We start from the raw sequence: 24,380 nt of genomic DNA, 5'->3' as shown, positions 1-24,380 counted from the left end.
CCAAAATTTGCTCAAGAGATATATTGCTGCTAGTGACTTTTGTGCAGCATAAGCCACCTTGGGTCACTCTGTAGTATTTGTGTTCTTTACCTCTGCTGGACAGCAGTGTTCTGCTAGTGGCTTCAGCTGTAACTACAACAACTTAAGCTTTGTTGGTGGGGGAAGATGCAGGACTGAGACCATGGCACTGAGATTTCAACCTGAAACTACATGTGGCACTTGCATCGCTTTTGCTGAAACACTTGTAAAAAAGCATATGATTTAAGTTGTTTGCTACTCCTACTCTCCCCACAGTTTGTTTTAAACAGCGTCCAGGTAACATAGCACATACCCTTTTAACTCGTAGGCTCCGCCGTTCTGTGGCATTCCTCACAAAGAGAGACTTTTTGGCTAGTGTGGAACTGTCGCTGTCACTTCGATTCAACTGTCAAAACATATACAACAGAGATATAAAGCATCTTCATGTACAAATACATCTGTATTGATAATATGAGTCACAAAACATCAGTATTGACACACATGTAGGTCACTGTTAGTATAACTTTTTTTTTTCAACTAGAACATGTCAACTCTCAAATTCCATTGCTAAAGCAAGACAGCCATTGATCTCACTGACTGAATAGTCAACAGACTCTTTAGGAATGTAAGGAAGATAAGTATGGTTATTAAGTACTGCCAAGTCACTACCTGGCTTTAATATGACTGCAGATTATAAACTATTGATTTCATTTACCTGGGATAGGTTTTTGACAAATTTACTATAGGGAAGGTAAATTACTGTAGACATGCACCTGTCCAAATGGTATTTTTGTATTATTATTATTTTTTGTAACAAGTATATGTGTGCCTACAGCTTCTTTCAGAAACACTTTCTGCTTCTCAAAAATACGCACCACAGCTCAGCAGTAGCTGCTTCTTAATTCTGGCATTAGTTCCACATACATCAGTGTGGACTCATTGCTAGATACGTCAGCACATGTGGTGGTAACCTTCAGAGAAAGCAGAAGCATCTATCTGCAGGACATCTATTTCACCTCTTCAGAAAAGGACAGATGAAAAGAATCATCCTGCTGACACTCCAATAACCAAAGCCAGAGCCCCAAAGCATGCTTACGCAGGACTGACTAGGAACTGAGGGTGAGAAATACAACCTCTTGCAATATGGATGCACCTCTTGAGAGACAAATCTGTCTTTTCACTGTGGAGCCACTACTGGGCGCTCAGCCCTGGGTATGCACAGGTGGCTATCATCACCACTGTTCTTTAACCACTTATCAAGGGATATTTTCAAAAGCACAAACAGACTTCGGGTCTGTCCTTACACCTCAAAAATCTTTGTGTTTGCTATAACATCATATGAGAGTAGGTGCTTTGTTAAATCCAGGCCATCTCTTCTGAAGAGAGCAGAGCTGGTAGTCGGCCAGAGCGCATCCAGCAGATGCTTTCCTCTGGCACAGCACCACAAAGCAAGCGAGGCTGGATATCCCTGTGGTGCAAGCTGGGGACCGGGGCTGGGGAGACCTGGGTTGTTCAGCCCTCCTGGTGGACTCTGGTGCAGCTACAGTGCCCAATCTCGAGCCCTGACAGCAGACTACAAGTATTTCTGAACCTGCAAAAGATACATCTGTGCAAACATGCATTTTTCCTAGGCTACTTTGCTTCCAGGTAATACTGTGCACAGTGAGAAAGAGAATGGTTTATTCAAGGGATGCTGGTTTAGATTCTGGCTTCTGGCAGTGGGTACATAGCAATGTTCAAAGCTACAGAAGGCCAATACTTTTCCAGATGCAAAAACCTCAGGAGTTTATACTATTAGTAACTAAACTATCAGAGCAACTAGTGTTACTTCCTGTTGAAGACCTCCACAGGCAGTAAACTAAGGCTACATTTTTTGCCAATACAACTAATTTCCAGTGTAGAGGAATGAAGATGAAGGCTAGGTTCTGAATTCAGCCAATAATCTATCCGAATTATGTAAAGACTGTTATAAAACAATCTGCTGTGTTTCACTCTGGAGGGTATATGGAACAGTTACCTAAGTACATAGATACTGACTATAGATATGTATCTTTTTTAAGCCAATGATAATCACAGAGAAGTGATGAACTTCAATATTCCCAAATAATTAAGGCAACTACCACTAACCGAACTGGAGAAGAATCAAAGCATAAGTATTTTTTTAAAAAAAGTCATACTTGTGTGAATAACCCATAAAAACTAAAGATCAAAAATAAACTGCCTTTTCTTGGGTGTCTGTAATTAAAATCCATAGAGCTGATATTCCATGCTTGAATCTTTAAACACATGATTTTCACAGTTAGTTTAGCAGCAACAGGGCTGATAATTTAATTCTTTTTTTTCCATGCTACCATAGATGTAGAGAGACTGGAGAGCTTTGTTACCAAAGCCATATTTAAAACTCAGCCCCTAGGCAGCGTTCACACACCTTTCAAAGATATAATTACAGCAGGATTTGGGCTTTAAAACCAGTGGCGATACAAAGTGAGATTTAGAATTGATGACTGAGCTCTTTCTGCACTCTTACCCTTAAATGGTTACATTATTAAAATATGATAATGCAATGGCAGTTTACAGTGAACTCTATTCTACATTTTAACAAATTGTTTTTCTTTATGAGAGCTGTAGTTGCTGACATGTAGCAAAACACTTTGCAGACAGCCAGCACAGGAATCTGTGTTACTTCTCTCCAGTGGGATGTAATTTTGCCCTAGTTGAGGTGTTTTGCAAGAGTATGCAACTCTGCTGAAAGTCAGTTCTACTACGCATCAGGTCAGGTAGGGAAAGAAAGAACCTAGAGAAAGCACAGGCTCTGCCTCTTGCAGGGAAAATTGGTACATGACTCACTGTCATTAATGCATCATTCCCAAGAAGTTAAATGACTCTTTAGTTAATAGCTCTTCATTCCAAGTGTTTTTCCTCTTACCCTACAGATGTATTGGTTCCGCTCGCCTGGAGAGAAGGTTTGTGAGCGCACTATCATGCTGTTCCTGACAAAAGGACGCTGTCTTGAGCTCCAGCTGGCTCTGTCCTTGGGTCGGACTGTTGCGTTCTCATTAACAGACTCCTCAGTGTTAGTCTCTTTATCAACCTATGAAAAGGAATTTAGTTTATAAGAACTCACTATATCCAGACACATGCCACCACGTAGATTTTGTGCCTTTGGAATTTACAAGCATTCTTGTTACGTTGCAGTGGATGGAAAAATATCAGGGGCAAAAAGTATCTTGCACATACAGAGAAGCTATACTAAGTAAAGAAACACAAAACTCCAAAACACTTCACAGTGCGTGAGGAGTCGTTAAAGGTACTCTTTGTATCCAGTAAAACCAAGGCTTTTGCAGAAAGGCCTTTGCTGCCTTGCAGATGGTTTGATGCAACCATGGTGCAACAAGTGTTTTGCAGATGTTATTATTACTACTGCACATTTATATTTATTTTGTTCTGCATTTGCAGAACAGCAAGTTTCTGCCATGCTAGAGATGGTGCCCATGCACACTAAAGGGGCAGCTGGGAAAGTTACATTGCCCAGGTTCATCCTGACATACTGTCATATGTCCCCCAAACCCTGGCAGTGGGGCTGCTTTAGGGCAATCTGCAGAGCTGCACCAGCCTTATCAACCCAGGGCAAAGACTCTGCTAGCTGCTGTCCCTCAGAAGGGCCTGCTGCCTACTACAGCTGCCCACACGAGCCACAGGGAGCCTCAGGTGCCAGCCTCCCCGTAGGTGGCACAGCCCATGCTTACATGCAGCAATCATCCTGACAGCTCGGCTAGAACAAGCACCGCAGCAGCTGGCAGATTTGTTGTTAACCATGTGCACTGGGGCATTTTCTTCACCTTGGGTAATTTAAAGAGGTTCATGGTTTTCAACATGCAGGTGATAAATACAATGACCTAAATCACACAACTGCAACCTGGAGAGGATCTGGCACACGAAGGTCTATACTGTGGCTGGCTTTACAATGAGTTCTGCTGTGTCTTTCACTCACTGTCCAGGTCCATCCAGCTCAGGCTTAGCAAAACACTTGTGTGCGTGCCCAACCTTCAGATGTTGTCCTTGATGTCTCCTCTTGCTGCGTTAGGGCTTTGATCTATATTTGCTTGCTACCCAGCAGACTGTCAGTCCTTTTAATACCATGGCCTTAGCTCATTTGGCATCTTGCCACGTTAATTGGAAGTTAATTACAGTTTCCAGCAAGTCCACTGAAGTGTTAAGACTGTTGTATCGTCACAAAAATGAAGGAAAAAGATGTGATTCTTTGCCTTTTTACCTTTGCTGTTTTACAGATTTTTCATTAAGATGCAGAAAGGTGTTCTAAAAATTTTATTTCGAGAACATGTGCTACCACATCAGGGATACGTTTACCAAAAATTTACTAAAAGTGCTTTCAGACAGGTGGAATGTAATTTAAAGCAAACAGTTAACAAGAACATGGAATTAGAATTTGTTATGTGCAGCGTGTGGGTAGTTCAATAGTAGATAGTTTATTACACATTTTGGAAATTTCCGTTCATTAATCTTTCTTCTTCTTCTCTGCTAAGCCAGTTTTTGTATTTCATATCCTAAAATAAAAGGAAGAAATAAGGAAATCCCCTCACTGGTTTAAAGATCTTGACCATTGTTCTGTCTCCCCCATTTTTTATCAGATTAAAAAATAAAAAAAACAATGAACCAGATGTGCAAAAATATTTAAAATGTGCACAAATGGAAGTTACTGAACTGCACTTGTATTTTAAATACTCTCCCTATGCAACAAAAACGGGGAAGATAGACATGTTTAGATAATTATCTTTGACTTCGAAGTTCTGCCCAGCATGTCTGCTAAATGCCTTCTTCAAAGTTCAGAAGTGACCACATCGTTTCCGTTAAAAGTACAGCAAAGTGTTACAGCAAAGGCCACATCCAACAGTAAATGCTCAGGTGCAGCAGACTTCTACATTAACTGCTCAGAAATACATCTTCAGAAACAGTGAGATACTGTAGGAATGTGTATTTTAAGATACTCACCAGTGTTAGTATTAAAGAAGCTTGGTGGCTTTGAAGGGCCTCATCACTCTTCTCCCTGTCCTTGTCTTCATTTGTTTCTGGTGCATCAGTGAGTAACCCCATGTCATCAGTACAGTTGTCTTCTACTACCAGCTTAATGTCATCTTCCTCTTCATCCACAATTTCATCAGAGGCTTCTGCGAGCATTTCTAACCTGCATCAACAGAAGTATCCCCGGCTTATTCTCAAACTGAAAAAGCCCACCAGAGAAAGGTATCAGAAGGCCTAGGCCTTCACACAGCTATAACAGACACATTTTTGTGACAGGGAAAACAAGAGTATCACCCAAACGCTTCCATTAAGTTCACATGAAGGCACATTTCACTATATGCTCCAATAAAACCCAGCAAGCTCTACTATAGTTTACCTTTGAGATCATGATGATAACCCTGCACTACATTAAATAGCTTTATATTGATAAAACGTCAAAGAACTTTGGTTGCAATAAATTAATAAAACAAATTAGTAAGTCTCCCCTTCGCTCACCATACAGCATGTATTTATTTCTACACTGCAGCTAAGAAATTGCACAGGAACAGGACTCAACATTGCAATACAGCAAGAAATCTGTTTCTTGGGAACTGCTTCAAAAACAAGAGCATCAGTGGAAGCACACATACACGCTTTGGCAGACAGCAGCTCTCTCCTTTCAAATCCTATTAGTTGCTTATTATAGTTAATGCAACTAATAGTTGGTATGAGACATTCTAGTACACCTCCAGTGCTTAGGCTCCCCAGGTGGTTTCACAGGAAGATGTACATGGAATGGAGGAGCACCAGTAGCAGGAGTTAACGGAGCAGCCAAGACACCATAAACCTAAAAGAAGGTGAATGCGTTGACTTTACAAGAGAACAAGATTTAACACCAGTTCCAGTGGTGGTGAGGCACTGGAACAGGCTGCACAGAGAAGCTGTGGATGCCCCATCTCTGGCAGCGTTCAAGGCCAAGTCGGAGGGGGCTTTGAGCAGCCTGGTCTAGGGGAAGGTGTCCCTGCCCATGGCATGGCAGGGGAGTTGGACTAGATGGTCTTTAAAGGTCCCTCTCAGCCCAAAGCATTCTATGATATCCTCCAAAAGTACAACCCTTTCATTTGCCTAAAAATAGGAGGAACGAGTGGAGTCATTCAGGCATGAGCAGTGAGGAAGGAACAGTGGCTTTACCAGTCTTCCTCAGAGCCCCTTCGGTCCTGTTCCTCCTCCTCCTCATCTTCAGCCAGCTCTTGTTCTACTGCTTCCAGCTCAGCCGATGTCCTTTCCAGCAGAGCTGACACAGCATCCTGCTCACAAGGAAAGAGAGGATGAAACCAAAATTCAGTGATACATAACATTGGTTAAAAAAACGACAAATCTTACAAGAGCTGCATTATCCTGCTTCTTCCTGATGCCACCAAAAATGTGACTCAGATCACAACTATAAGGCGTTTGAATTGTCAGTGTTTAGCACATTAACAGATTTTTTATATATATATATATACACATATATATACACACACATAGAGTAAATCTAAATCAAAAATAGATTGTAAAATGATGATGCAATCAAATACACTCCTGTCATCCCTTAATGTCTCGTCTCTCCCTCTCATACTTGTAATATGCCTCTGTAAAAAAAGGTTGTTCTTAAAAGTTACATTTTTAACATAGTTCTCAAGGAGGTATTAAAGCAGAAAAAACTTATTTAACCAGAAGAATTAGTATGTGCTTCGCATAAACAGCATTTTCAGTGCAATGGCTTTAAGCATGCAAATTCAAATAATTAATAAATAGCAATTTTTAATGTGTGCATATTAAAATCAACGGTAAATCTAAGGAAGCTTTTCAATAACATTCTTTTTAAAATGAAACACAGCTGAAGGGTTTCAACTTGGAGTGCAATTTTGTATCCCACTAAGCAGCATCAGCTCCATCCACACTTGCTAACAAGCCTGAAATCCCATATAGGAGCTTCTCCCACACAAAGGCACTATAGACAAAAATGCCTGCAAGACAACAGGGCCTTGGACCTTCAGGGTAGGGCAACTTACATATTCAAGTAATCACAGTGCAACAGCACAATTAGAATCTATGGGGTTTTTCTTGCTATTACAGTAATAGCCAACACTTCGCTCACCAAGTCCAGTAAGTCTGATGCCCGCTTGCTTAACAGAAACATGGATTCTTCATTTTGTTCCTTGTTTTTTTTGCCGGCAATCTGCCTGCAAGGCAACAGGTTGTACCAAAGAGTACAAGTCTCGTGAGAAAATGATAAATCTGCCAGACTGATCTGAGTCCCAGCCTGCACAAAATAAGAAAGAGGAGGAAATTGTTTAAATATTTTCTTCTTCCTGAGAGACAGCTGAAAAGAAATTTTGCAGTATGTATCATGTAAAATAGGGAGCACAAATTTGACATGAATCTTAATTCCCTCTTTAATGGTACAATTTTTATTTCCCTCCACTTCTAGTTAAAAGAAACAAATAGAAATACATGGAAAGGTCCTTCATATTGTCCATTCTGCCATCTCTTCAGCCTGTGGGATTTCTCCTCACGTGCACACACACAAAACCCTCTATATCACTGCAATGCACATGTCTGATTTCTATAGCATTCAATAATGAAAAACTGTCAGTGAAAGCTGCAGCACCAACTCATGGAGCAGCAAGTTTCAGTCAATTTTTCAGTTGTTCCACCACAAAAACCATCAATACGGCAAACAATAACGGATGACCTTGTTTGCTCTAACCAGTGAAGAACAGATGAAAAGACAGTAAAAGAGATTAAGAAACCCTTTCATCTGGACAAGCACTGACATCCACTGAGTTGGCACTCTGGGAAAACTGATGAAGTATTTGTGTTTGGGCTGTGCCTTGGAGATCAAAACACACTGTTCTTTGGCAAAACAAACCATCCTCACAGCTACTGGGCTGCAAACATGGCTCTTGCCAAGACTCTGGTCATGTTGCCCAGGGCTTTCTGCTGGGGATGGTAGTCCCAACTCTTTGATCTTGTGATTAACTCTTGTGTCTTTGGTGTTGTGCGTCTTTGTTGTTGTTGTTGATGGTTTTTTTCTTCACCTTTGTATCCTGCATTCTGTTGTATTTTTGTCGTGCTGCCCTTCCCCTAGCTGAGGGGAAACCTCTTATATAATGAAAAAGGCCAACACATTCCCCAGGAATTAAGTTAATTTCTACATTTTTGACAGTGAGAGGCTGTGCCCAGAAGTCAGGGCACATGAACAGCACAAGATTCCAGCATCTCTTCAGCATCTTGTAATGAAAAATCTTGCTGTGCTACTAAGTCAGCCTCATGGTGAAAAACTAAACTGAGTTGTACCAGACCATGCAAAAGCAATTTGAAAGTAAATGAAGCATCACAAATTAGATGACGGCCACAATTAATAACAAAATTTAAAAAGTGCCAGTTTCCAATAGGCTGGTCTATAACTGTCGTGCCTTTTTATTATTTCTGCAGACCAGAAAGACTAAAAAGGTGGACATCATATAATTGACAACAACATGCAAAAATATAATTTCGTTTGTTCTTTGTGGCAAGTTGTGATAACACGGGTTTGCTTTTTTGTTTTTTTGGACATACTGTTGATCTGATTCAGCTTTTACTTTAAAATCTACTGTTAGACTAATGTTGCAATGAAGTTGGGTGAGATTTTTTATGTATAAAACCGCAAAGACAGAATATCAATCTGTAATTAAAGGGTTAAGGTAATGCAGTGTTAGAATTACCAAAACACCTCCTGAAACTTCCATCCAGGATTAGCTTCTGTATCAGGAATTTCCAAGAAAGGCAGTATTTTAAGTACTGTCACAACAACTAAGTTACACTTCAGGGTTTGTTTCCAAGTATTGGGGAATTTTAGCAGCCTTGACCATCAAAATCAGAGGGGACACTATAAACAAATGCATGCAAAAAAAAAAAGAGGCCAGAAATAAAACTGCATACCAAGCATTCTTCCCGACGACTTCTACTGACAGCACAAACATCTACTCTCAGCGTCTTCTGTAGCAGTGTTACTTGGGAAATTGCTACTCTGAATATCTCGTTGAATAAGATGGTTTCCGTGGCTGGATGGAGTTTTGTGCGGAACAGACAGCTGATGTCAGTTGAGGATGGAAGTACTGCAAGTCTAATATACCTGCCAGAAACAAAACAGATCTTTACCTGTATTTAAAGTGGTACTCGCTGGTGACACATGATAGAAGTTGACCCCATCGACTAATGGGCTGCATAGCAAGAAAAACGAAAGAGCAACAAATCAGAAACTGAGTGAGTGAAAAAGAGAAGTGAGAAACACCTCCTGCCCCTCACACAAACATCTCCCAAAAAGGAATTCCTGTGCCTGGTAAGGTAGCAGCAAGAAAGGTAGCTATTCCTGTCTCCATCCACATTTATCCCCCAGTTTATTACTGTGAACACTGAAGATCATGTCACAGATGAGAAGAAACATGACCTTAATGTTAATTAAAAAAATATGAAAGATCCGGTTGGATGTAAAAATTAAACTGTTAGAATAATGTGAGCAGCACTGAAAAGCAGTAATGTCTTTTACTCTTTGAAAGAAACAGAATCAAACCTCTGAAAAAAAAAAAAAAAAGAGAAAACTAAGGAAACTGAGGAAGAAAATAGCTCAGGCCACATGAAGTGAGACTTAGAAGAACGCATCTTGCAAGCCTGAACTTAAGCACGGGGAATAACTTGAAACTGTTATGCAGCTGCATTCTTTTTACAGACAAATATGAATGGCTACTATGTGGATACAGGTAACACTTGCTAACTTGCAGGTCTCGCATTAGTTGATAAAGACATTTCCTAATGCAATCTGTACATGTTATTTACCTATTGCACAGCTTCTCATACACATGAATGAGCACAGTCGCTGTTATACATCTTTTCTCTGTCTATGCATTAGTGTATTTTCAGAATTGGCTTTAAATATAATTGACATTCACTGTAGAACAGAATGTAATGAAACAATGAAGCTAGCTAAAGCAAGGAGAAAAAGTGGACCAAAGGAAAAACTTGTTTCTGGTAATGTTACTGCTATTATGATTTAAAACTTAGTTTTACATTAATTAAACCAAAAGAAATTAGGTCTGTGAGATACTTAATTTTGTTATTTGGCATAGCCTTTATTCCCCAGTTGTGCCAAGCTTCTTGGGATAAAAAGTAAGATCTAAGTGGTTTGGTTCGCATGTATAGCCTGGAAAGCAGGTATCCAGCATTTTGACAAAACAATCCCAAAGTTAAGCAGTAGCGTAATGTAATTCCAGTAATGTTGCTGCTGTTTTCACAGATATGTAAGTGAGCTATTTGCATGGTCTACTGAAAACAGCGATTTTAATAGATCGAGCAATTAGGAAACACTTAGAAAAGAGGTAGGAATAGAAGATAAACTACATTAAAAGTGTGTTTAAAAGGTGGTTCATTGGAGCTTTCTTGTAATAACTGTTAGCCAACTTATTGGCATCAGGCCAGAATGAGGGGTTAACAGGGAAGTAAAAGAAAAATTGCTCACTGGCTTTGTTTTACAGGAGCGCTTACTTTCATTTTAATTAAAAGAGTTGAAAAGTCAGCCAATGCCTCAGGTTTCCCTGTGACAAACCTGTGACTTCTCAACTGATGAAAAAATGATCCTGACACAAATAATAAGTACTCAGCTAGGCTCTACTTACTCTAAAAGTGAACAGCTTCTACAAACAGTGGCAACAGATACCAGTAAGGCCTCATGTCAAATCTATTCTTCTCTGTGTAAAGGTTCAATAAAATACTAATCTATCCAATTTGATGTTCTAGAAAATACAGTTATCACATCATTTTCCACAGCCAATATTTTTTATCATTGTACATATCTGTACAGTCTATACATATATGCCTACAATCATTAATGACAGAAAAAATGCTATTTGCAAAGTTCTTCTTTTACCTTGTCCTTTCTTCCTCCTCATTTTGGGTAGCTTTAGTTTTATTAAATCTTTTTAGCAGCAGCAGGTCTGGACTTTTGCTCTGAAGATGCTTGACTATTAATTACAACTTTATACTTCAATTTCTAAAAAGATGCCAGCTATGACCTAACTTTATCTTACTGACCATTTTATTGATGTTCTTTTTAGATTCTACATTATCTACTTTTCCTCTCAGCTGTGTCAATTTTTTCTTCAATAGTTATTCTATATTCTTGTGCTAAATGCTAGAGGACTTGGAAGGTCAGCAGTGGAAAGATGGAGGTCAGAGAAGGAAGGATGGCAGTAGACAACCATTTGTTATTAAAAACAAACAGAAAAACCCAACAAGCACCCAGACCTGCATCCCTATGCATCCTTTCCATATTCAGTGGCTTCCTATTGATCTGCCAATCAAATTCAAGGTGACAGGAGACAGGGGGAAGGGAACCAGCAAGAAAACTCAATTTTCCAGGGACTGATTATGTTTTATTCTAATCTTATGAAGCTTCTCAACAGTTTAAGGTAGCTTTCCAGTCTGCAAAAAAGCTCACTGAAGTTCAAGTGTCCCCAAGGAGCCGAGGCAAGCTGTACTTATTTGTACAGATGAGAGTTTGGGATTAGAATCTCAGTGGTAATATATTTTTATTCAGGCATTTTTGCTCATTTCCTACATATGATTTCCACTGTTATTACTTTTAGACCTTTCTGTCCAATTCAACACAAGAACTAATTCTTAACAGACCTCCAAGCTCCCGTTGCTCGGGCAGGTGTATCTCAATGTGGCTGTGCTTGTCCACTTGCAATTTATCAAATTACCCCTTACCTTTAAATGCTCACTTAAAAGACACATACTACTTTAACGTCATTTTACATTGAAATGCCAGATAAGTATAAAAATACAACATTCTGAGCTGAAAGAATGGCAAAGTATCAAAATAATATTTTTATTAACTACCAAGTAGCTGTTCTGCACTCACAAAGCTACAGAATGTTTAGAAACATTACATGAAGCATCGTTTTAAAAAAATCCTTTTTGTTCCACTTCAGTGGAATGTACAAATTTCCTGATAACTTCATCTTGCAGCATTGCTGGAATACGTAAAAGCTAAATACTACTACCGTTTGAAAAGTTCTGAACACATTTTAGTGCCACTAAGCAGTAAATCAATCCCTTCCTTTGGAAAATTTGTATCATTTATTATTATACTCTGATATTTCAACACTACTGCTCAGTGATTGTCTGACTTACACTTTAGAGCCAAGGGGGACCGAAAACACTGGAAGATTTCTGAGCTGTGCTATGATTATCACAAAACTTGAATTGCCGTGGACGTATCTGTTAAAGAAAGGACAACATGAGAGAAGTTTACTATTTGCATTTATGTATGAACAGAAATATTCCCTTTACTGGTCACTTACCTGAGTCCTATTTGTACCTGGGCAGCCTCTAGAGTTGTTGCATCATCTTCACTATATACAATGTCCTCAGTTTCATTTGGTCTAGGGAAACAAGCAAATATTCAAATTTAGGAAAATTATAGATAGCTTTCAGCAATAATTAAGGTATGCATACCCAGAACGTATATACATCCTCCTAAACAGGCTGATTTAATTACAGCATGCACTCCAACTGAGAATTTTAGAGCCTACACAATAGCAATACCTGGTTTAGGGACAGTCGCTGCCCGAACAGTTTGACAACTCTGGTAATGAGTTGGAAGGGCCTCAGGCTGATTACTGAAGCAGGCCAGACTAACAAGGAAAAAAACACCCCCAAAACCTCATGACATTTTCCTATACATATTTAGTATTTCTTTACTCACCAGAATACAAAATTGGAAATTAAAGTTTCTTCAAAACATCAAACCATACATAAACTGAACATGAAATGCTGCTTTGGAGAATATTTGAGAAGCAGAAGCTTTGGAAAATGAAGAGGTTTCTGTGCAAACAAGAAGCATCTTTCCTCTGAGCCTGTTTGCAGAAGCTCTCAAAGAACCAAAGCGACTCAGGTCTCAGAGCTGAAGAGCAACTCTAGCATTGAATGGAATTACAGAGAATCCATGTGGCAAAATAATTTCCAGTCATCTTCTGGGAGGTTTGAGTGAGGGTGTGGTATTAATGTGTTTCATTGATTTTTAAAACTAGACTGCTGAGATCAATAAACCAGATCAAAATAAGAAATGGCAAGACAGGAAAAGTGGAGAATGACACAGACATCCCACGCCTCATCGAGACATGACAGCATTATTTTAAGACTCTGCATTTAGAGATTTTTTTTTTACTATTCATTTTATGGCTAATTTTATAGAGTGTATTTATTTCCTCCCCTGCCTTAAATTCCTCAATGCAAACTGGTCTGTACAGTAGAAATCGCTGTACTGTAACTTCAGGAGCACAGACAAATTATAAGTTATTCCATACACAGTGTTCATAAAGACACTTCTACTAAGCATAAGCAACTCACACAGAGACACTCATTGCCTCTTCACTATTTCCTACTCAGTAAGAATTAAGAGTATCCACACCTGGAGCTATCATGGCATAACTAGTGTCTGTAAATCTCAGCTGGCACCAATGGCAACAGTTTCCTTTTGTACATAGGTCCAAGGGATGCAACTATTGCCTTTTGTCTTTTCGTGAGTAAAGACAGGAAGAAGACAGGAATTTGTTCTGTTTTCCAGCTGTCCCACCACTCGCAGCCATTGGAGAGGGCAGGTAAAGACTTTCTCCACAGAACCATCCATGGCTTTTAGTGCAGTGCCTTTTCATTTCTATCCACTGGGCTTATAACTGGAGCAGAGAATAAGTTTTGATCACACTGGCTCAGAATTGAAACCAAATGGGAAGACAACAATGGTTACTGAACCAAAATACACAGTCACTGGTGCTCAGTCAAGCAAAGGCCAAGTTTTTAATAGATGGGAGTTTATTTCAGCCTGAGAAGTTGCATTCGGTCTAACTAAAGACATGGAGCATACTAATACTAGGATGCAGAGTTCAGGGTGAAATATGGGTCCATGACCTAAGATGAAATTGAAGAGCCGTAGTAACACTTTAGGAAAAATCCCTTTTGTATTTCAGGTTTTTTGTTTGGTCTCTTCCATTTTATTACGTTTTAATTTGTGAAAGACTTGAGAAGTAGAAGTAATTTTATCAGAGGCCAATAAAATGCATTTATGATACCATAACGCACCTCTACCTGTCCTAATAGAAAAGCTTTTTGCCTGGCAACAGAAGACATGCATCTACATCTTTGTAGGGATCCTGCCAAAACACCCCTCTGAATATTCAAAAGGACAAAAATAATCCTAAATGTGAAGAACTTGCCAAAACTGAGGTGGAAAATAAAGATTTTAGTTTCTCTCCCAGTTTGCAATAGTCTTCTGTTAGGCAGTCTAAAGTCCAGTGTTCTCACTGCCAGAAAACAGACAATACCATATAAACTAGTATGAAGAATCCTGTAGAACTTCTGTCTTGTCAAAAAGCAACAAGAGCAAATACATGTCTTGTATCCTGTTAACCACAGTGAAGCATGAATGTTAAACCCCATACTGGATTCTTTTTATACTGACATCACAACTGAGGATCTTATCTTTCCTGTATTCTCTTTAAAAAAAAAATCTATATTAATATTCAAGCAAAACACTATGCAATCTTAATATTACACCTAAACAAAACAAGAAGTAGTAAGAGCCACTCTGAGTAGAGTCAATACAGCCACATGGCAGAATCTGTAGAGTTTAAATATAGCTTTTCTCTCAGGAAAGAGAATGCCTTCTAATAAGAAAAAAAAAAAACAGGATTAGAAGGTAGCATATTAATGATACTTAAGCAAGTTATACAAGCAAACTAATGCAAACTTATTAGCTTAAAAAAGCAATTAAACTTCATTGTTTGGCAAATGTGCCTTCCTTTCAATGTGAAAGGACAAAATATTTACTAAAAAAGGCAAGACTAATAAACTGCTTATGCTGATATTATGTAATTGCTTATAGATATATTTAAATTTTTGGTGGAAAGACTTGTGTTATTACGCAAACCTACTGTTTCACAGAAGCTTCATATACACCACTATCTCCAGCTACAGACTCATCGGACACGGCAGCAGATACACAGGCTGTCTTCTCCTCCAGCAGGTGACTACCTGTTCTCCGCGGGAAGTCATCACCTAGAAAAAGAAAGAAGAATGGAAATTAGTCCAAGAGATGAACAGTCAGAAAGAGAGAAGCACATAGCTTAGAAAGGCGTTAAGTTGAAAGCGGTGACCCATAACTGAGTATCACAGAGTAGCATTGTTTCACATCATTAAACATTCTGAGACTGTACTGCTGTTACCACATATCCTGGCTAGGGATATAACCACACTGATGAACTTGAAAATGTACAACTATTATTCCTTCCCAGAGTTACAGGCTCCTATCATCACCCGTAGCTGTTGAGCTAGTTATTATCCTTCATTATCTTCATTATTAACCCTCATTATCCTCATCTTTAAACCTGTATTTGCTGTGTTCTCATTCTGCACTGCAGTAACACTTTGGCTACATGCAAAGTGATTGCCTACTGTTTATTAAATATTCAGGAGTCAGACAGACACCCTGTCCCCAGTGATAAAACTGCTAGAAATGAAAAATCCCCTCTGGCTTATTATCATCAAAACCTTTTTATGCTATGGTCTCTTTACTATCAACTACTACTTAGCTTTAATCTTCAACTCGCATCCATACGCTAGTGTCACGCGGTGAAGCAGCAGCACTCAGGGAAAGCCACGTTCTGCAGTACAGAGAGCTGAGGGCCTGTGCAGTACTTGTGTCTGCCAAGGGGTGAGGATATTGGTATGCGCTATTGTCCCTACCTGAATCATGACTTTACATCTTGTTAAGATGTTTAAAATATAAGGCTTCAGATTAGATGATTGATTGCGGCATTTGTGCTTTTATTTATGGCAGTAGGAATGCTTTTTGCTTGATGATGAAGTGCTCTTTCCCTTCCCCCCCACCATGCGAGGGGTGAAGGTGATGACATGATTTATTGATTACCCTTAGGAATTACCACAGCAGCCTGAATTGACTTTGACAATGACAGAGAGTGACTGTGGAAGAACTACATGATATTCCAACTTGGTTTCTGACAGCAGGGACATGTGCAGAGAAGCAAATATCTGTATGGTTCACCTGTACAGAAAAGTCACAGACAGAGAAGCAGGTGAGCACTCTATCTAAAGAGGCAATGCAGATTACTACACGACAATACTACCTAGACTGTCTTGGGGTATGTTTTTGTCTACCTCCAAGTTAAAATTCAGCAGTATTCAGATCTGCTGTCTTAAGTGTGTGGGCTGAAATCTTCCATGCAGGTTTTCCGCCTCTGGCTGAGTTTGTTGAAAACTTTCCCATTCAGCATCGCAGCAGTTCCAAGAATGAAACTGGAGTAGAAAAACTGAACCAACCCCAGGTCTATGTCTCACTGCTAATGTGCTGAGGCCTCACCACAAGGCCCATCTTACCATGGACACTAGAGGTACTGAAGGATAATAAATTAATATCTGGCTTTTCAAAATCTGGGTGCTTGTTTTGATAGTCTTAATACAGATTTAAAGATAATTTGTATCATATATATGACACTACATGAGGGAGTATCAGTATGAAGAAGTTCTGTGTTAAAACCATAACTACTTATAGACTTAAAAGACACCCTGACACTATCCAGAATAACAGGACATCAAAAAACCTTAAAAATGTTAGACAACCTCACGATGCATCTGAAAATAATGGTCTAAAGCAATAAATATAAAACAATACAATACATGATTCCTCATAACCCTTTGTGTTCCCAGATTACAAGCCATCTTAAATCCAGTTCACAGACTAGGTGAGTCGCAGCCACGTTACAAAGATAGAGAGACTGAAAGTTGTTAATTTGGAAAGGATGCGCTGCTGGAATATGCGCAGGAAAATTAATTATTTTTTCCAACTTTCATAATATAGCTCTAAAGCAAAGACTGTTACACTATGCTGAAAAGACAAAGGACAAAATGATCCGTTCCCTCCCTAATCCCTTTCCATGTTTTTCCACTTTGCATTTCACAGGTTCCGACCATTAGGACTTCAGTCAATTTCTTTTTTTCTTTCTGCACAGTTGAACAACGCAGGGAAGTCCCAGCTTGTACTATATATACCATAAATTCTGGTGCCACATTGCTCTGGTCAATATTGAAATTACGACAGTACTGCACTAACCTAATCTGATTAACTAACAGATGTTAAAACATTTCTTGATATATAAATAAAAGCAAATTTCTCATTAAAATATATATCTGTATCAGTATGTCCAGGTACTTTTATTGAAAACCAGCAGACTCCAGGCACAACGGTTCAAGCTTGGCCACGAATTTGGACAATGTGCTCTCTAGAGCTAGGCTGTATTTATTCTAAGACACCCAAACTCCTTAGTTAGCCACTTCGCTATCAGCTCAGGCCTGGACACGTGGAGCAGGGTACGCCAGGTACTGCTCACGTTTCAAATGGGGCTGCCAGTGCCCAGCACTAGCACAGATCTGGCACCCCCAGTTCCTCCTGGGGAAAACAGAGCCACTGTGTAATGTAAACACGTGAATGGTTTGCAACATACTTAAAAACAATGACACTAGAAAAAGTCAATAAATGTGCAGCGGAAGCACAACATACTGTCAACCCTAACAAAAGGTAGCAAACTCAATGGTCTAAGACTGAGAACAAGCCACCAGTTCATGACAGCTGGGGTTTTCAGAGTTCCAACTCTGCTAAAGGCTTTGACCATACAAGGTGACTCAGTATGTTGCATGGCTTTTACTACAGACTACAAGTGGGATTCATTACACCTAATTCAGCCATCTCAAAGTTAATTAGTGACTCAGGGTACCTTGATAACTCACAGAGTCCATCAGTCCTTCACAGAGTCCCTCCTTAAAGGGAAGCATGTTTTCAGATAGGATGACCCACCATTATGGAAGTCACCCACAGACTGCAGGGGCAGCCTAGACTAGCTTAGGAGCTCTGCTCCAACTCGTGGATAAAAAGCTAAAAGCTATTCAATCCATGCTAGAAATGGGAGGAGTCTCACTGTAACTTGCATGGCATGTGGCTACTTGTATCTCTTGACTCAAACAATGAACTGCAGATCTTTGAGGGACAGCAGGTTCAAATAACTAGATATACATACACACATATTCTAACTTCAATTGCAGAAATCTCTTTTACTTCGGATGTCAGTTTGTAACTTATATGTCAGTGAGAAACAAAGTATCTGATTTCAAGCTACCAACAACCAGCAGAGGGTGTTTTGGCTCTATCCCCACACATTCCTGACAATACCTAGGAACACAAGGGAACACCGTGTATCCTTCGTGTCTTTAAGATCCAGCTCCAGGTTTTTCTGTTACTTCTTCATGACATAGTCTGCAATACGTGAACTTTCCTTGTGAGGCAGCTATTGAAAAAATGTAGATGAAATTGGGGCGATCATAGCTCTCTGTACCCAAAACTAGATTCAACATCCCTCAGAATTACTGACTGCCCACCATGGCCAATGGGTGTGCTGATCAAGATACTCTTCAGTTACATGAGGTACCTCCCCATTCAAGAACCTGCTGTTAGTTCAAAATTTTCATGTAACATACACATTTGGCATAAGTTTTTTTTTATTACCTGAACTTCCTTCATGTAGAGAAGGCAGAGGCTGCCTAACGCCTTCATTAAGATCTTTATCATCTGGAGGAATCTGAGATCCTGTGCTGGCTTCAGAGTCCAATAATATTTGGCTCTCACAGAGACTAATGCCTGCAAAATCACCCAAAAGGTCAGAGTCTTCAAAGTCAGCAGTGAGGTGATGCAGTGGGGAATTTTGAGCTGACACTGAAAACACAGCTTCTAAAGCCAATGGGGAGCCTGGAGGGGACAAGGAGGACAGAGAGGATCTGGAAGACAGTGATGTCACAGATTTGGGAGGTTCAGTCAATTTGGGATGGTCTGCAGCTGAAGGAGAGTCATTGTAACCCAGTCTCCCATGGGAACTGACCACTTCATTTTCATGAATAGTAGTGATAGGTCCCGAAGGAATGTAACCACTCTTTTCTTGCAATATGAAGTCAAGTTTATACTGGTAGTCCAAATCTGTTATTTGATCGCCTTGGTTATAGTAGAGATCTGTGGAGCTGAGCGAGTTCAGCGACCCTCTGCTTGACGTGTTCAGAGATCCCCGGCTGGATGCCAGGGATCCCAAACTGCTCCCCGAAGACACAGATAACGTACTAGCTGAGAGGCTGCAAGGAAAGCACAAACATATACACTGATGTTACTAAACTAAATCAGCGCAAAATGGTATGAGGACAGACAAGATTGACTGGAGCTGCACATGAACTTTTTACAACCGAATGCTGCTTGGAACATTAAGTTTTTTAAGCAGCCACACTTGGCATAGATTGGCATACCCAATCTGCACACCATCGTGGCAATTAATCCAGCTTACGGCCTGTTGCCAGAGCTTCTTTCCTTCCAGAAGAAGCTGCAGATTTGACAACCTGGTCCAGCAGTAACAGCAGCTTCTCAGCTGCCATATTCCCTCAGAGACCTGCTCCACTCTGATGTGGGCACTCATGGGGTCCATGTGACAGGAAAGGGATCCCCAGGAAGGATGTCATGGCAGCAGAGCAGTGCTGCCACCTCTGAAGCAATTTATGCCCAAATTATGCCCTGCCAGGCCAGAGAAACTGAGTGTCACTGCCCGGGCTCAGGAGGACTCTGCTGGGAAAAAGTATCAGGAAAAGTAATTCGAGGAAGTCCTTTCTACACACTTCAAAGATGTTTACTGAACAATAGGAAAGCTATCAACTTTAAAATTTTGCCACTGGACTAGAAAACTGTGTTTAATGGGATAAAAAGACTCACAATTCCAAACAAAGAAGCACCCTGAAAAAAAAAGAAAAAAGAAAAAAAAAAGAAAAAGAAGAAAAAAAAAGAGAAAAAAAGAAACAAAAGAAAAAAAGAAAAAAGGGAAAAAAAGGAAAAAAAGATAAAAGAAAAAAGAAAAAAAGAGAAAAAAAAGAAAAAAAAAAAAAAAAGAAAAAAAGAGAAAAAAGGAATTTAAAGACTCTTCCCCTATGTTTGAAATGACTAAGCCAGCCTAGATCCCAGGAGTGGGATGCCATGGCTTATTTTGAGAGGACCTTTATAGAATACCTAAAAACATTTTCCCTCTTAAAGCCCCTTTCTGATTTCTAAGAGAACTGGTAAACATCAATGCAGTGTCTGATTGGTGTATCCCACTGTGCTATGCAAGCAGTTTGACCAAATTCAGGATTTTCTAAATAAATATAATGGACATATGGTTTGGTGGCCCAGAGTGCAAGTCCAGAAGGGAGAGAAACCCTTCCTTAGGAGGTTACATGTACATTAAATATCAGAATTCCTATCAGAACAATGAGTTTGAGTTCACAGTCGCTGTACCTGATTGCTTTTTTGTTATCACTTTGAATTTCATAAACCAAGAGTCAAATTTTGAATCAATAATTGCCAGGAAAAAAAATATCCTGCTGAGGGTACTTCTCTGTCTATAGAAAACATAGGTCAGTGTTGAAGACTGAAACCAGAATCAACTATTCACCTAAGTGTTTATGTGCATACATGTACTCATTGAGCCTCTCCTGTTATTACACAGAATAAAGGCTACAGTTCTAATAACTTATTTTAGACAGAAATCTGAGAAGCTATTTGGTCTCCTTGATGACAGCATTTTGGAGATATGACCAATTAGAGAATTCCTGTTTTATTTATTTACACAGAAGTAAAATAATGTCTCCCTGCTTAATTATAGAAGCTGCACAAAAAAATCCATTCAATCCAGTCCCGAGTGCTTACTGAAATTATAAAGGTTTATCAGGTTTGTATGGTGGCAAAATGCTTAAAGCCATTAGACTTTTTTGTCTTATGTAAATATTAAACAAATTCTGTTCAGCTTCCAGCTCAGAGAACAACATAAGAATGAAGTTCAGACAGCCAGCTCCACTAGGCTGTTGCTGAAAACCGGCTTTACAATATGCAGTACAACCTCACCTCCTAAGCTGTGAATGCAAATACGTAGTTAGCTTTGTAGTTTCTTCAAGTTTCTGTACCAACTCTTTTCTTCTCTCCTCCAATTTCAACCTGGAAAGAGACATATATATGTAAATATAGGAAAGCATTACAAAATAACCCAGAGACTAAAATACTTTCTAGATAAGACAGAAACAAAGTGAAGATCCCTCATATTTTTATCTGGTTGCCAACTACTAAAATCAAAGAGACTGTGTTAGCTCTCAGTCGTATTGTAAAAGCCAAACCACACCAGTAGAGTGACTCTACCTGCAGAATACTAAGTACTGTAACAGACCTGCTAAGCGTACAAAGCATTGGTGGACTCACACTGCACCAAGGGAAATGCACACCCAATAAAAGAGTCACAGGTAAGCTCTGGGAAAATAGCTGCAACTTCAGGAGAACAAGATCTGCACTAATACAGTTTTTTAATGCCATGCTGTAGACTGGCTCCTCACTTTATATAGTTTCAGGGAAAAAAAAAGATAAAAGAAAAAGGAACACAAATAGCAGCATTAGTTCTGAGAACACAAGAAATTGGAGTAGCACTGCAGGAAGTTTAAAATTAAAGCACTCCCTTTGATTTCAGAGTCTTCACATAGAGACAAAGCACAGTAAATCAAAGCAGCATTCAACCACAAGGTTCTGAGATGATGGACCATATTTAGGAGTCCTTGGTAAAGATTTCTACATCCCCAACAGCTTTGTCATCACCTCAGAGCCACAGAGCATTGTAATGCTCATTATCAAGGTTCACCTTTATGAAAAAGAAAGATTTATTGCTTCCTGCATTGCTATCCAACCTAACTCTAAAATCGCAAATGGTAGAACTCTCCCATTCCTTTTGGCTGGCTGCAAGCAGAAAGGATTCACTAACATTTACAGTGATCCTTTCTTTTATAATTCCCTTTTATCACTCCATTTACAACACCAAATAAATTGCGTTCCCTCAGTGGATTCAGCTAAACCCTCCTGTAATTGTGGATTAGTATATCATCCTCTAGCCCTTGCTCAGTCAACTGACACATGTCAGAAGTTCTCAAGCAACAAATCTGAGGGACAAATTACCTACCTCCATTAATAAAAAAAAAAAAAAGAAAAAAGGGAAAAAAAGGTTTGTTGTTTATTCTCAGAAATCTTTCCTTTGACCTTTCTGGCATCTCAAGGGCATACAAATTAAAATTCAAATGCAGAGAACACTTCAAAGAACAAGCCCTCAAAACCAACCATTGCTTTCTAATGCAAACTGAATGAAATACTCAAGAGTTCCCAGAATTCACACTCTTTGCGTGTCAGATACCAGTAAAAAGACATTAAGTCCTCAATTCAGTAAAGCATGAAAAGCACTTGCTTACACCCATGCTTATTCAGCGAGCAAATCTGGGTTATGCAAAGGTGAATAAGTTACCCCGAGGTCAGCCAGGGTGTGAACTTCCACTCCGCTGCCTGTGCTCTTACACGACACTAATGTGTTCATCTGCCCAAACCTGCTAGGACTCTTAAAAGCATCCACAGTGCTTCATTCTTTGCTCAGGAAGACATGCACACAGGTTTCCAAACCAAGAATTATGCTCATCCATGGCATCAGACTCTCTTTCCTACCATTTTACTATTTATCATCGCCTTCTGCCTTCTTCTAAAGCCTCATCTAGCCTGCTTTTCCCAGGAAAGAGTGCTCTTCACTCTTTTCTGGCTTTTCAATACTAAACTATCATTTTGTCTTCAAGGAAGGGCACATAAATGGCTGTATGTGTTCAACTACCAATGGCAAAAGGCAAGAAAGAAAATTAAAAGCTTAGGAACTTCCCTGACTGGAGTCCTCAAAACAGACAGCTAGCGTTGTTCCACTGAATATGCACTACTAAACTAAAAGGTTGTTTTGCTTTAGTTTTTGGGTTTGATTTTGTTTGTTTGTTTTCCTCCAAAGTACAAGTGAAAGTTTGTTTTCCTTTATTATTTTAAGGAAGCTGATAAAATGTAACTTATCCCATATAATTTAGCTCCTGGAAAAAAAAATAAATCTTTCCTAGGTATAATTTGAGCTACTAGTCATTAAAGAACTAGTATTAATACCTGTAAGTAAATTTCAGAAAGATGTTAGTCACAAGCCACAAACACAAGCCAGATGATAAAATCACTCCTGGAAGTTCCAAGACACACAGGAAATATTTTTACTATCTCACAACAAATTGTCATTCGAGGATTTTTTTTTTCATTCTGCATCAAGCCAAATTAAAAGCAAACAACCCACCCCTCAAACTTTCCAACAATGAACCTTCCCTCTTTATAGCTTCAGCAGGAACTTTAATATTACAAAGCCCATGTAAACACCTAAACATCCTGTTACTTGTTCTAACATGGATCTCCCTCTAGCCTGTTTGCACCCCTCCTATCTAAATTAACCTATTACTTGTTGCAGGAGTGACTTGAGTGTCAATGAGACATCTATCTCCAGTTTTGATCTTAAATTGTAACATTGCTGAGAGGGGTATAGACTCTTAAAAAACATTACAAACTTAAAGTGCAAACTTACATGGACTTGTTTATGACAGGCAACAGCACAATCAAGTAGTTAAATCATGCATCTGTTTAATTGTCTGTGATTACTCAGAAGACTTTGCCAAGGACTAAAGGAGTGATGGAATCTCCCCGGCATGAACACAGAAGCAAGAAAGTATAATAGCAAATAGTTCTCAACAGTTCCACATTCCAGATATTGCTATATAGTTGCTGCGGGGCTTCTCGAAGCAGTCAGAGTACGCCCTGTCTCTGCATTTTTGAAGCTGATATGTTATGTTTTATACCCTTCTTCTGTAAATTGATTCAGAGCACATCTACTAGTGGTAATTTCAGCATCCTACTCCAAAATAACCCCAGGCTATGCTGTAAAGTTTTTAAGTCAGAGCAAGTCTTCTGTTTATTCCCCGCCTTTAGAAAAAACTAAAATAATAAAAAAGGCCACACCAAAAAATCCTCATCACATCAAACTCTGACACAATCCATAGCTTCTTACGCTGTTGCTTCAGTATCGGTACGTGCACGAACACTGGAAACTTAAGGCATTCATGAAACTTTATGAAAGAAAATAGTAATGCAACAACAGTGCAGCGCCTTGGAGGTGGTGTGGCTCCTCCACTCATAATGGAGAGGAGAATCTTCCTCATCTCCTAAAATTAAAATGCTGATGGTTGATGAGATAGAATTAACTGTGTCCTTTTCTCAAATTAACATTTCAGGAAAAGTTTCACCATCTGAATCCTTCTAC

At 39.4% G+C, this 24,380-nt stretch overlaps 1 protein-coding gene across 1 annotated transcript in view; it reads right to left on the bottom strand.

Annotated features, from left to right (window-relative positions):
- Positions 1–24,380, bottom strand: part of WWC2 (WW and C2 domain containing 2) — a gene marked incomplete at both ends in the record, with an annotated part of 96,993 nt that overhangs the window by 8,819 nt on the left and 63,794 nt on the right. Inside the window, 11 exons of the mRNA XM_080344230.1 lie at positions 332–424; positions 2,945–3,109; positions 5,029–5,221; positions 6,229–6,344; positions 7,178–7,342; positions 9,004–9,196; positions 12,253–12,339; positions 12,423–12,503; positions 15,051–15,174; positions 18,692–19,305; positions 21,095–21,184. Of these exons, the coding sequence (XP_080200356.1) occupies positions 332–424; positions 2,945–3,109; positions 5,029–5,221; positions 6,229–6,344; positions 7,178–7,342; positions 9,004–9,196; positions 12,253–12,339; positions 12,423–12,503; positions 15,051–15,174; positions 18,692–19,305; positions 21,095–21,184 (1,921 nt within the window). The remainder of the gene's footprint in view (positions 1–331; positions 425–2,944; positions 3,110–5,028; positions 5,222–6,228; positions 6,345–7,177; positions 7,343–9,003; positions 9,197–12,252; positions 12,340–12,422; positions 12,504–15,050; positions 15,175–18,691; positions 19,306–21,094; positions 21,185–24,380) is intronic.

This window comes from Nesoenas mayeri, assembly GCF_963082525.1.
Source record: "Nesoenas mayeri genome assembly, chromosome: 4".
Taxonomy (NCBI): Eukaryota; Metazoa; Chordata; class Aves; order Columbiformes; family Columbidae; genus Nesoenas; species Nesoenas mayeri.
The sequence above is the reverse complement of the archived record's forward strand: the minus strand, read 5'-3'. Positions and strand labels throughout refer to the sequence as shown.